Below are 13,497 nucleotides of genomic sequence, written 5' to 3'. Positions count from 1 at the left end.
AATGTACAGCTATTGAGAAATGCTGGAGTTAATTTTATCTTTGCATTCTTTTCCTTTTTTGTATGCACCTTAACCCGGATTTTTAATTATGCAATTGGCCAGTGTTTTCTACCTAGGACAATGTCTGATTCAATTCACAAAGTGGACCACGCTAGCTGAATTGTCCTTCTATTCAATAGTTTGGTATACTCTTCATTTGCTTTGTAGCCCCAGTTCCTAACTGCTGTATATAATTTTCTTAAATGCCATCCAGTATGGTATCGGAGTGCATCACCAACAGTTAGTGAAGAGAAGACATAAACCTCTTATGAGGGTTTATGGGGGAGGGAGAGAGGAGGGAAGGGGTGGTGCTAGCTTCATTTTACAAATGGAGATCTAGGCCCACAGAAATTTAAGTTAAAATTTACCCAAATGTGAAGTATGCAATATGAGACGCCCAGTGCAGCACTTTTCCCTCCCATGTGTCTTAGCAGTTATGGATTGGAAGAGTTTATGTGTTCAAAGCTCAGGTTCCACTGGCTCCATCATCAACTGTGAGCACTTGGCGTGGCTGCAGCTCAGCCTCTAGCGGCACCGAGCTGGGCCTTCAGACAATGTCGATCGTACGATTAATGTTGCTGTAAATAAATCAGTGAGAGGGAGTGCCTGCACATTTGGGTGGAAGTTGGACCAATGCGATTAAAATAAAAAAGATCCATGGAATTTGGATAGCTATTTTGAAACCCAAGAAGATGTTCTGCCGAAGCATTTAGCATTATAAACTATTTCAGATATTCAGAACAGACTTCACATCGGGTTCAGTCACAGTATCCAACTCTGCTATAACTCAGGCCACAGAGCCCTAAGCCCCCTCTAAGCTTGGGCAGCTGTGAGCGTTGGTACAGGGGGACAGAGGGACTCCCTAAGCTGCTCAGTCACCTCAGGTTCATCAGTGCTGCGAAAAAACACGTTCCTGAAACGAGATCACTTTTCCTTCCGACCTTTAGACCTGTGCTCAGTGCATGGGGACAGTAGAGCTTTTTCAAAGGAAAGAGTGACAAGAAAAGGTAAAATGTGATATTTTTCCATACTTTTCTTTCTGGTGTTGACTGAAATTTTAGAGAAGAATTCAGTCTGGGGACCGGACTTCTTGAAGGTAAGATTTCAGCTCAAACAGTTGTTTTGGCCATGTTGGAGGTTCCAGCAGGGAGAGTTATAAAGAGTGGTAATGGCAGGTGCTGCTGAACCTCAATAGCTGGCGGTGTCCCCAGTGCCCATGTTCAGAGCAAGGTTACGGTCGGTGTCGCCTTCATTAGAAGAAAGTCGTGCTGTCCTTCAGCTAGGATAAAACGTTGCTTTATTACTCCCTTGCTAAAGCTTCTTAGAAAAAGAAAAATAATTAGTATACACATGATTTACTTAAATTGTTGTTTCCTCAGAACAGGATTGCCCTTTATGACAATGTTACAACTGGTTGTATTAGAGATACCACATACGTATTCACTGGGTGTGCTTGCAGTGAGCTTCTCTTATTTTGCTGCATTGTGAAATTCAGTTATGACTGTTTTCTCCTTCATTTTTATTATAGGAATTATTAAGAGGAAGTATGATAGGTATGAATTCTCAGATAACGTTGGTGGGTTGAGCGTCTATTTAAGAAAATATTTTCTTTGGAGTGAAACTGTACTGTTTTCCTGATAGGAGCTCAGTGGCAAGCTCGCCTCTGTTGCTATGAGGCAGCACAATGGACCTTGCAGGGTGCTGGAAGTACACGTTTTGTGTGCAATTCTGCCGTCCTTGTGCAATCAAGATTTCCATTCGCTATTTAGAACTCAGTGGGGATATTTCCAGCACAAAGACCGCAGGACTGAGCTCCTAGTTAAAACTTAATGTATCTCAGAAATGAAACAAGTCTACTTCTGTTCAGCTGTATTGGGTGTGGCGGAGATGGAGTTAATTTTCCCCGTAGCATAGTGCTGTGCTTTGTATTGACAGCTACAAAGGTGTTGATAACACGCCAGTGTTTTGGCTACTGCTCACATAGCATCCAGGCTGTCTCTCCAACATTCCTCCCCCCTCACCAGCAAGCTGGGGGTGGGCAAGATTTTGGGAGGGGGCACAGCCACGACAGTTGACCCAAACTGACCAAACGGATATTCCATACTGTATGACGTCTGCTCACTAATAAAAGGTAAAAGAAAGGAAGAGGAAGGGGAGGCATTTGTTACTTAATGACGTTTGTTTTCTGGAGCAACCGCTGCATGTACTGAAGCCCTGCTTCCTGGGAAGTGGCTGGACATCACCTGCTGTTGGGAAGTAGACAATAAATCTTTTGTTTTCCTTTGCTTCCGCATGCGGCCTTTGTTTTTGCTTTATTGAACATCCTTTATCTTTACCCATGAGGTTTTTTTTCCATCTTCTTTTCTACCCTCTCTGTCCTGCTGAGGAGGAGAGTGTAGAGCAGCTTGGTGGGCACCTGGCATCTAGCCAGGGTCAACCCACCACATCAGCCCAGTGGAGGACATTCTTGCTGGATAAAACAGGCTGTCATCAAAACTTTCTCCTCCTCTGCCTCCGCTTCCTTCTCTTCTTCCTCCTCGTCATCGTCGTCGTCCTCCTCCTCCTCCTCTTGATACAAACAACAAATAACTTACAAGCAAAGTTGAAGCTTCACTGTTACTGCTTTCCTATCTGTTATTCATTGTTACTGTATAAATGTTGTAGGTCATTATGATCTAGACACAGTGACATGCAAATCAGAATAGTTTTCTCGAGTGATTTATGGTGACCTTTTCATAGTAAGTAGCATTAATTTCTTTCCAATTCTGTGTCTTCTGTAGAAAAAAAGTATTACAGAAAAGTACAGCAGAAATTTTTTGCCTGGTTAGCAATCCCTGGGCATAGTTCAAGTTAATGCAGAGGAATGAGCAGCCAACCTGTCACAATTAGCAGGTGCCATCCAAATATCTCTGGAAAACATTCCATCATTTTTTGTGTGCATTAAAAATATATTTATTGAGCAATATCTGGTTTTAGGTTGAAATGTATTATACAACCGAACAAGGCAGAACTAAAATGAATGTACAAATTCAGTCAAATATATGCAGTTCAATTTCAAAGAGTACTTTATTTCTGTAAGATTTGTTCTTAGCTGAGTAGTTTAGTGCCACTACCGAATAATACATCAAATACATTTTTCTTTGAAGCCAAGCTTAATATACTAGCAGGTGTCTCACTGCACAGCAGATACCATCAGACTCTGCTAGGCAATAACTCTGCAATCCTTCTAACTGTTCCCTTTAGGCTTCGCGTGCAAAATGTTTTGCCACCACACTGCAGTCGCTGTTGCTGTGTCTCAGAATGGAACCTCCTTCCTCTTCATGTTAATAGCTAATAGGTGAAGCTGAATTTTAGAAGGGAAATAAACCTCTCTGTTTAATAGTTCTGATCTTTTAATAAGAATTCCCAGCAAAGCAGGATGTATTTTAAAGTAGCTGGAAATTTGCCTGAGTACAAATTTTGCATCTGTTTGAGATGCCCCATTCACATTGAATTAACTGAGCTGCAATGCAGAAGATGTATTAGTTGCAAAATTGTGTTTCTTACAGTGGTTTGAGGTTTGATACTTTTCTGATGTTGGAATGAAAATGACAGGGCCATATTGATTTCAGTTGGGTTACTTCTGATGTACAGTGCTGGTCTGTTATCAACAAGAAGCAGGTAGAGCGAAGAAAGCAGTCCCGTTGACTTAATGATGGCTCTTGCCTCCTCCGTTCTCTGACTAGTTTCTCTTGCGTCTCAGCCTGGACGGCACGCTGTTTGGGACACGATGCAGATCCTATCTGTATCCTCCAAAGGAATGTTACACTTCTAACACAGTGGATGAGATACTCTCAACGTTGTCCTAATTCTTCTCCCACTGAAATCAGTGCTAAAAACCCCATTGACCCATATAACGCCAGAAATGTCAGTTCTGCTGATCTGATTATTGTTAGGGCGTATGGGAGTATTATAAATTACAAAGGAAAAAGGACAAAGTAAAATACTATAATTATGTGGCCTATTCAGCATCATGGGCTCTAGAGAAAATTAAGATCTATTTCCATATATGGTTCCAGTATCACTCTTCCTGATTAGTAGTTATAGCTTCCTGTTTGGATATAATGATTTAATTGCAGATATGACATGTTGACAGTGGATATTTTCCAGTTGCTGATGATTGCGAGCATTGTATCTCTGTTGCGTGTGAAAAAAATCTAAGTATACCTTTTGAAGATAAAGGGCTGCAATTTCAGCTGGTGTACTTTGATGGGATTCCACTGATTTCCTTCCCTAGGATTTTATGCATTGGCTGAGATAGTAGCCCAAAGAGAAAGCAAAACACAGCTGAAGTGAATACTTGCATGATGCCTCTGAAGTATGTTGCACACTTCTCAGGCTTTTTTTAACTTCCTTTTACCTATTTGTGAGTTCGAATCCAGAAGTTAGCTAAGAAGTTCCTGATAGTTGACATTTTAAATATTCCTTTCCTGTGGTACCACAGTAGAATTATTGGGAACATTGAAGGTGGTACTTGCTCTTAAAAATTTGTAATTGCTTAATGCAGCTAGTAGTAAAAATACAGGCTGGATAAATTAGCAATTGAGAAAGTGTGATTGTATATGGAGCAGATAAAATAATTCTTTTGTGTTATTATTTAAAGAAAAAGACAAAAAAAATTTGGAGAAGATTTAAAAAATAAAAAAACTCCAGTCCTATCTGTGAGGCCCGGCCATCTTACAGGGACACCACTTTCAGAAAATAAAGAGACAGATAGAATTGCTAATCACTTAAAATATGTTAGCCAATAAATTTCTGTGTGGGAGAGATTCAACAGGTAGCTCCACTGATATGTGTGGAATTATTAGAAATAAGGAGAAAAAAAAAAGGTTATCCTTAGCAGCTGTATTCTTTGATTGTTCAAAGTGGTGTAAAATTCTAATTCAGTTTTATTTTTTAATGCCAAGTAAACAAGCTGTGTTTATACAGGACACACAAAAGTTTATTCAAAGTAGCTGAAGGTGTGAACTGTAATCGGATTAGTTAAACCTCATTGTAGCTCCACCTAGGCACTTTCAAAACTGAAGTTAACTGTTATTTCACTTACTTGAATTCATGATAGTGTTTTCATTGTGACTTGAAGTCACTGATTTTAATTTACTTCAGTTCTGAATGACAGTGTCCATGCATAAGGTATAATGAAGGTTAACTAATTCACTGTAAAAATTAGCTTATTGGTGAGGAATGTTACCACCAACTCTTAGTTGAACATTTGAAAAGAACATTTGAGCATTGCTTTTGGAGAAATGCACTTCAAAATATGCTTTTTGTTTCCCTTAGATGTGATACATTGATAACCTTTCGCTTAACTGTCTTCTGAAATCACCACTGGGTTTCTTTCTGTCTGGTCTCTTCCATAATACTTGGCGCGTGCTTGGAGGGGACACGGGCTTAGGAAACCACCCTTCTGTTTTCCTCAATGCTGTCTCCAGCTGCTCATTCCCATCCATGCGTGGCCACCCAGTGCCACTTCATTTGTACTAGTGGAAGAGCTTGGTGTCCTTTGTGGTAAACTTGATTGGTCTGCACCAAACTCCTTGGTGCAGAATGGTAGATTTTCTTCCTTTCCTTCCTCAAGCCATTTCAGAGGTTTGGTTTGCAAAGTAGCCTCACAAACAGGGGGATGGGGACAAGGAGGAGCAGTGGTTGTGGTGGAAGGTACATTGGCTGTACCGCCAAAGTATCGTCAGACTGTAGCTCAGGGGAGATACAGCAATGCATTCGATGTTGTGTCTATATAACAGACGTCATAATTTTAGTACTAGATGGGGACTATCTACACTGCAGGCATGCCTTGCACTCCTTATGGTATTGAAACTCCTGTTTCAATATCATTTTGATGCTGTTTTTTGTTATTGTAAGTTGAAATAACAACCTACGGAGAGAAGGTTGGCAGAGAGGAGCCTTAAGAAATTCAATAAGGGCAAGTGTAGGGTGCTGCACCTGGGGAGGAATGACCCCATGCACCAGTACAGGTTGGGGACTGACCTGCTGGAGAGCAGCTCAGCTGAAAGAGACCTGGGAGTCCTGGTGGACAACAAGATGACCATGAGCCAGCAATGTGCCCTCATGGCCAAAAGGGCCAATGGCATCCTGGGGTGCATCAAGAAGAGTGTGGCCAGCAGGTCGAGGGAGGTCATCCTCCCCCTCTACTCTGCCTTGGTGAGGCCACACCTGGAGTACTGTGTCCAGTTCTGGGCTCCCCGGTTCAAGAGGGACAGGGAACTGGTGGAGAGGGTGCAGGAAAGGGCTACCAAGATGATTAGGGGACTGGAACACCTCTCTTATGAAGAAAGGCTGAGAGATTTGGGTGTCTTTTCAGTCTGGAAAGAAGACGGCTGAGGGGGGATCTTATCAACGCTTATAAATACTTAAAGGGTGGGTGTCAGGAGGATGGGGCCAGGATCTTTTCAGTGGTGCCTGGGGACAGGACAAAGGGTAACGGGCACAAACTTGAGCATAGGAAGTTCCACCTAAACATGAGGAGGAACTTCTTTACTTTGAGGGTGGCAGAGCACTGGCACAGGCTGCCCAGAGAGGTGGTGGAGTCTCATCTCTGGAGACATTGAAAACCCACCTGGACACGTTCCTGTGCAACGTGCTCTAGGTAACCCTGCTGTGGCAGGGGGGTTGGACTAGATGATCTCCAGAGGTCCCTTCCAACCCCTATCATTCTGTGATTCTGTGAGATGCTTTTTTAGTTAGTTTAATTCTTGGGCAGTGAGTAACTTCATTTTTTGTTGGAGGAACACATTTTAATGCAATAGTAGATTAAAGTATAGGAAGGATATAAACATTTTTGATCCTCTGGTAGAACTCACTCATGAAAGTTAAAGTATATTCCATGACTCTAGTGTATTCTGTAGCTTGGCACTTTATGACAAGAGTGCCTGGAAGCAGTTTTGGGAACTCTTAGTAAAACTGATGTAGAAGTTGCTTGGCTTACTTGACCTGGAAAAATGTTTCCAAGGTTTTTATTAGCTGGCTTTTCAGTACTGCTTTGATAAGTGGTCTGATCACGGCTGTTCTTTCAATTTGGAGGTAGCTCTGCAGCTTGACTCACTGGCACAAATTAATTCTGACACGAATAGAGTTAACCCCCATCTAATTTGCCTTACACAGTGTTTACCATGACCAATAAGGTGGATTTACCTACTCCTTATTTTGTACTATACTGTTTGTCTGACTGCCCAGCCAGGAGGGTGATCTCTTCTCTTCCTTAAGGCTCTTTCTCAAGGGTTAGTCTGTTGTACAGATGAAAAATACCACGAACCTGGTTGGCTATTTTAGCTTTTCTATTCAGTAGTCTTCCTCTGTTATGAGAATCTTCACTTCTTTGTAGCTTGCTGGTAGTGCTTTACCACCGGTTCTCACTCCCTCTTCTTTGTCACTCACCATTGCAAACATATGCAATACCTTCCTCCCTCTGACCCTTGCCCAGGCTTTTTTATTTGAATGTTAGGCGATGTCAAGATAATAAGTGATAGCAGCTTTGATGTTAGCAGTGTGAAGGAAAGGGGGAAAAAAGGTGGCATGTTATAGTCAGCGAGTCAGCATCTCTCAGATGGTGTCTGGTGGCTTAAGGTTAAGTATACAAATTTCTGGGAAGACAAACACGCTGGATTTGATAGCCGGATCTTAAGAGCCTGATTTCCACCCAAACTAAATGTTCTTATTAGTAGCTCTACATCTGTGGTGAGGTACAGCAGTCACGTATAAAACTGTTCAACAAGAACATACTGTAGGCTGAAGGGAGGAGGACGTGCACCCAGGAATAGGAATGAAATACAACAGAGGGAGGTAGAGGCAAGGCTGCTGTTTCCTGATCCCTGAGAAATTAGGGCATTCAGAGGAACGTAGCCACAAGAATTTGATGCCAAAATATTTTGCTACTTTTTCCTCACTTTCTCATCTTATATAGTGGAATTTCGCAGTTATCTTTAGAAGAAAAAAGTAAGTTATTCCATGTTAATCTGTTTCAGATCTCAGCACCACTCATATAGGTTGGGAGCTGTTTTTTCAGCCAACCAATCAGCTTCATACAGATAAACTGAGAAAGGAGTTTGGTCCTAGAATTGATGTTTCAGTTCCTGGTTACATATCTGAAGTCTCCCCTAAAGTAAGATACATGTTTGGAGACTTATTCCCCCTTTACACTTGTTTAACCTCTTTGCATTTATCAGTCACTAGCTTTTATTAGTTGTGAGCGTTATCAGGTTTGGATGGTGGGGTAGTTCATTTTTTCAAAACCAAGAGGCTCAATCCCTAGCAGTACTGAGAGAACTAAGATTGCAAAGGGATAAAAGACATTTTCCATTTAAATAATCTTCTTTTCTTAAAGAAAGTCTAATACAATAAAAGCTTAATCAATACAGCATTACTGAAAACATCTTTCAAAATCCTTTAGCACTTTTCACCATACTCTAATTTCTACTACTGTTCAAGCTATCTACTTCAGTATTCGAGTAATAAAATATTTTTAAAAGCATTTTTGCAAGATCTTAGGTTTTGGTTGTGCAGCAACTGAACTTTTTTTTCATGGCATGACAGACTCTAGATTATTTTATTTTTTTTAATTTGATGTTAAAAATTACCAAAATGCATTTCAGAAAACCACATTCTCAGATTAATTTTTTTTTATTGATAGAAGTGAAGGGATCATATTCTGTTATTCTTTTTGGTAAAGAGTGACTTTAGGTTTCAATGCCAAAATGTTAAGAAGAATATTACAAGAGGATGCTTGCTGAAAATGTAAAACCAAATGATCATTTTTGTGTGTGCGTTTGATTAATTTGCATGTTGAGTGACACTGTACTAGGGTCTGTGAACTCTCTTCCTGCTTTCCCCATGGCAAAGAAAAAATTTAGAGGTGGCATTACAGTGAAGGAGAAAGGGGGAGTTGTAGAAGAGTGCTCTTGAGTTTTGGGTTGTTAAAGAGGTTTTCGTGCCATCTTTTCTCCTCACACGTACTGTAGGATTATAGGTGAAAGTTAGGAAGGTGGCTGAAGTGTATCGTCGTGCCCCAGCATACTCCAGTTGATGGAACAGCTTTTGTAGGTGATAGACTTGTGAGTTTATGATGGGAAGCAGCCTTGCAGCCAGATGGTTCTGGGCATATGTGTTTATGAGAAGGTGGCTTTAAGTCACTTTACCTCCTTTGGAACCGTGCTGATTCAGGCAGCTGTGTCTTCAGTGCCATCCTCCTTTTTTTGTTTGGTGGCTTGCATCTCTTCTGTTTGCTTTGGTTCTTTTGTAATCAGTGTAAAGGCAAAGGGGTGGCTAATACTCTTTCTCTGGAGAATTACAGTGAATGAGAATGTGTCCTCTGCCCCTTTGCAAGCTACTTCAGACTTAGATATGGGTCCCCAGAAGGAAAAATGGATTATATTCCTGCTTGTTCTATCCTTAGAACAGACAAGCAGGGTATGTATAGATCTTTGGCTCCTATTTTAATACTTCCTGGGACGTGTTTGATGCTGATATGCTAAGCCTTTTTTAAGTTGAGTGCCAGTCCAGGAAAGGTACTTCAAAAGAGGCTGATAATTTGGTAATGAAAGTCCAGGCTGGGTCATGGTTGCCCTAGGTAGCTTTGAAGTCAATAGCTTGGATGGTGGTAACAAAATGTAAGTTTGCAGTATAGCTGGGAGTGATTGGGTTGGTGGTGTTCTCGGTATAAAACCAAGCTCTGGTATGAGGACACATATGATACACATCTGTAAAAGCATGAATGGCTTGGGGAGAGTGAAGTAGGGAACAGTAATGCGCGGTGTCTTCTAGTGCCAGAACTAGGGAGCAGCAGATGAAACAGATGAGCAGATGTTTGAAACGGGTATCTTCACACAACAGGTGTCTGAAGTGGGAAATGCTTTTTTGTAAGGTGTTGCAAATGCTGAATATTTATATGGGTTCAGAAAGCAACTGGCCAAATTCACAGACCATAACTATTAAATACAGAGATACTGATCTACTCAGGATTCCTTGTGCCATGAAGTGCTGGATGATGGGAGAGCATACTGGGGAAGAACCACTGTCTGCTTGTTCTGTTTTATACCCTTTCTAGGTGTCTGCTACTGGTTATTGTGGACAACAAGATACTGATATATGAGGACATTTGATGGGACCTGGTTCAGTAACTCTTTGTGTCTGTAGAAAGTGCCCTCAGATTTTGGGTTGCAATGTAGATTTACTGTTGGAAGCATATTTTGATGCACACCATCACTTAGGACTGCTTTTTCTGTAGTATGCATTCTCTAACACTCCTAGTTTGATGCTATGTATCTCAGTGCAACTTCCATGAAATAATGAAAAAATGGATGATTAAATTGTATGATACCAGGACTGTACTCGCATGTTGTGTTTATCTTTGTATTTTCTTATTTAATTGTAAATGTTAGAATTACTTTTGTTTTCCTTTGTGTGATGAACATGTTAGATTGGAGGGTAATAAATTTTTAACTGAGTGAAGAGCCACATCTAAACCTCCCAATCTGTGTATTGGGAGAACAAGCAAAGAAAAGGACAGAAGCATTTAATTCCTTTGCAGTCTTTCTGATTGCAAAATTTAAAAGTAAAATTTAATGTCTAATGGTAGATTTGTAAACAGGATTGTTGCCTGGATGGAGTAAATCTTCAAGTGTTCCACCCATTTTACTTTGCTGTGTAATGAACGATTCTGAAAGCAACTCTCACAAGGACCAATACGTGCAGCTTTTTCTAGTACTGCTTAGGATGCACATGTATATTTGTTGTTATTTATTTACCTCGTCCCACTTTTGTTTATTCCTGTTTTAGCTTTTTAATTTGCAATTCAACTTCTTTAGCTTTGCAAGCTGTTGAATATTTCACTGTGCCTTAAATTATTCGGTATTTTTAGACAAAATGGCAGCAAAGTGTGCTATAGGTGCAGCCTATATAATATTGCCTTTTTTCCAAGTTAGTCTCATGACATTGTTAAGACTCAGCACTGCATTTACAGAGTCAGTGTTCTCATTTAGCCTTCCTAGCCTGTGATTAAATGGGAGTTGCTGCTTGTTGTGCTATGAGTTGGCTGACAAAAGCTAAATCTGTGTCACAGGTGCTACAGTTTGTGTATCAGAAAATTTGCTTTCCAAATACTAATTATTCCCAAAGTATCTTACTTCACACAAAGCACAGATAACAGAGTCAGCAAATTTGTCCCAGTTTTACTTCACTTGTGCTGTAAATTAGGGTTTGTCTCCTACCATTGTGTAAAGTGAAGGTGGTAGAAATTCAAATGCAGGAGAGCCCATTGATTTACAACCTCTGATGTGCTTTTTCACTTAATTCTTCCAATCAAAATGCTTGAAATGTCATTGCTGACTCTCACATCTGTAATTGAATGAGGTGTTGTCTAGGGACATAGGATGGTGGGACAACAGTGTTGTCTCTTCAGATGTTCTTTAAATTGGAAGCGTTTTATCCCTGAAAGTCCCAGACCTAACCTGGTCACACGCTTAGACTATTAATTTGGGAAGGTAATTTAATGTGATGGTAGCTTATCAGGAATTATCTTTCTGGTTGCTATGGGAGAAGAAGGGATCCTCAGTCATTGAAACTGTGAGTGAATAGGTAAAAGCATTCAGTTTGTAACCTCCTCAGACTATGAGTCACGTATGTTGTGAAAACTCCTGTGCACAAGCACGGACTTGGCTTCCCGTCACCCCTCTTCCACCACTCCCTGTCGTGGAGAGCCTTTGTGATAACCTGTTGTAGCCCCGGTTGCCAGTATGATGTATTTTGACATCGAGGCACCAGCATCTCCCTAGATAAGAGTTTGTAGTTCAGGTAGGCTATTACTCAGCTAAATCTTTTGTAACAAATCCAGCTGTCATGCCAGTGAGCAAATTTTTGACACTAGACACGGAATGACCTGCTAAAATAGCAACTGGAACTGTGTTTTATTAGCTTCTCTTTTCATTGCCAAGAATTACCTAGGAACCCCTTCTGAGATTAGGCAAGTATTTTAAATGTATATTCAAAATATTTAGCTTATAGAGTGACTTACACAGAAGAGCACTGAGTGCTGTAAATTAAATTTTTAGCAACAATTTTTGCATTGTAAAATACCTTAAGAAACTGTTTATTTACTCCCTTAGGATGAACATATTGTATATATCTAGATTTCTGACAAATGCAAACATTGATGTGATTTAACTTTTAATAGCAGTGATTCACAGCTCTAGTTGTTTGGCTTGTCTATAGTAATACTGATTTGTATTTTTATTTTATTTCTGTAGGACTATTTAACCATTCACAAGTATGGCAATGCAGCCAGAAATGATCTCTGGAACACATTGTCAAAGGTAAAATGCTTTAATCTATTGCACTGAGGGAGAAGCAGGAATTTACTGTGGTGTTTTTCTTGGTGAGGTTAGGAGTGAACCGTGCATATTGAGATCTTCAGACCTCAGAGCAAATATAAAAATTGATGCAAAGAAATTCCATTTGAGTTAACCTAGTGGCAACATAAAAATATGGTCTTTGCAGCATTGCTATTCTTTGTTATGTTAGAATATATTTCCTTGCTTGTGCTATGTTATGGATGTGCAGTAAAAGGTACTTCATGGAATCTGTGTCATTGACTTTAGTGGCAGCACGCCGAGGCCCATAAGCACATGCGAGTGCTGAGCTTTAGCATGTATATCACCATCACATGTGTTCGTGATTTTGTACGGAGTTATGATTTGTGTGAAGGACAAAACTGTTAAAGCTTTAATGTTCGGTGTAAACAGATAACTATTTACTGTAACATTTGGCATGCTGTAGAGACTTACAGTCGCTATGCCCATGCTCCCTTTGGTTGCTACGTCCAAGCTCAAAGGAGTTTAATTTTCATAAAGTGAGCCAAGCATGCCGGAATTTCTTGCCTGCAGAGCTAGTCTGGGCACTCCAGAATGAAGGCAGAGTGCAAACCAATGTAGAATACAGTCAGGGAGGCTGGGCATGAGTACGAACTCAAGCTGTCTGTGAACATGGTAACCTAGTTGTAACTATTGACACCAAAGATGGGATTCAGCTGGAGGTCAAGACATCTGCATTTATGTACATAAGCAGGTATATACATATAAGATAGGTGTCCAAACTCCAGTTGTTGTCAGTGAGGGCTGGATTCAGTTGCCTGTTCATAGACATCTAACGATGTTTACCTTAGTTTACTCAACCTGGCTTCCAGCTGCCCCATGAGATAGATATGTCTGCTGTAGGTCCACCAGTTCTGTAAGGATGTGTCGAATATTTTAGGACATCTCATTTGACGCTTGGTGAGTAGGAACAACTGGAGTCCCAGAAATCTAGTTAATACAGTCAGCGGAGCATAGAGAGCAAGTCAGTTGACTAGCCACTACATGATTATTTTAAAAGGAGCCCAAATTGTTAACTGGGGACTTTAGCTAGTTGTTC

The 13,497-nt window shown here is 40.5% G+C and overlaps 1 protein-coding gene across 2 annotated transcripts in view; it reads left to right on the top strand.

The window, feature by feature from the left end:
* TRHDE (thyrotropin releasing hormone degrading enzyme) overlaps positions 1-13,497 on the top strand; it is a 232,588-nt gene that overhangs the window by 132,903 nt on the left and 86,188 nt on the right. For both annotated transcript variants that reach the window (XM_054188180.1, XM_054188179.1), the window contains one exon: positions 12,336-12,401. In XM_054188180.1, the coding sequence (XP_054044155.1) occupies positions 12,336-12,401 (66 nt within the window). The remainder of the gene's footprint in view (positions 1-12,335; positions 12,402-13,497) is intronic.

This window comes from Rissa tridactyla, chromosome 1 (genome assembly GCF_028500815.1).
Source record: "Rissa tridactyla isolate bRisTri1 chromosome 1, bRisTri1.patW.cur.20221130, whole genome shotgun sequence".
Classification (NCBI taxonomy): domain Eukaryota; kingdom Metazoa; phylum Chordata; class Aves; order Charadriiformes; family Laridae; genus Rissa; species Rissa tridactyla.
Note: the sequence above shows the minus strand (reverse complement) of the source record. Positions and strands in the feature narration are given on the sequence as shown.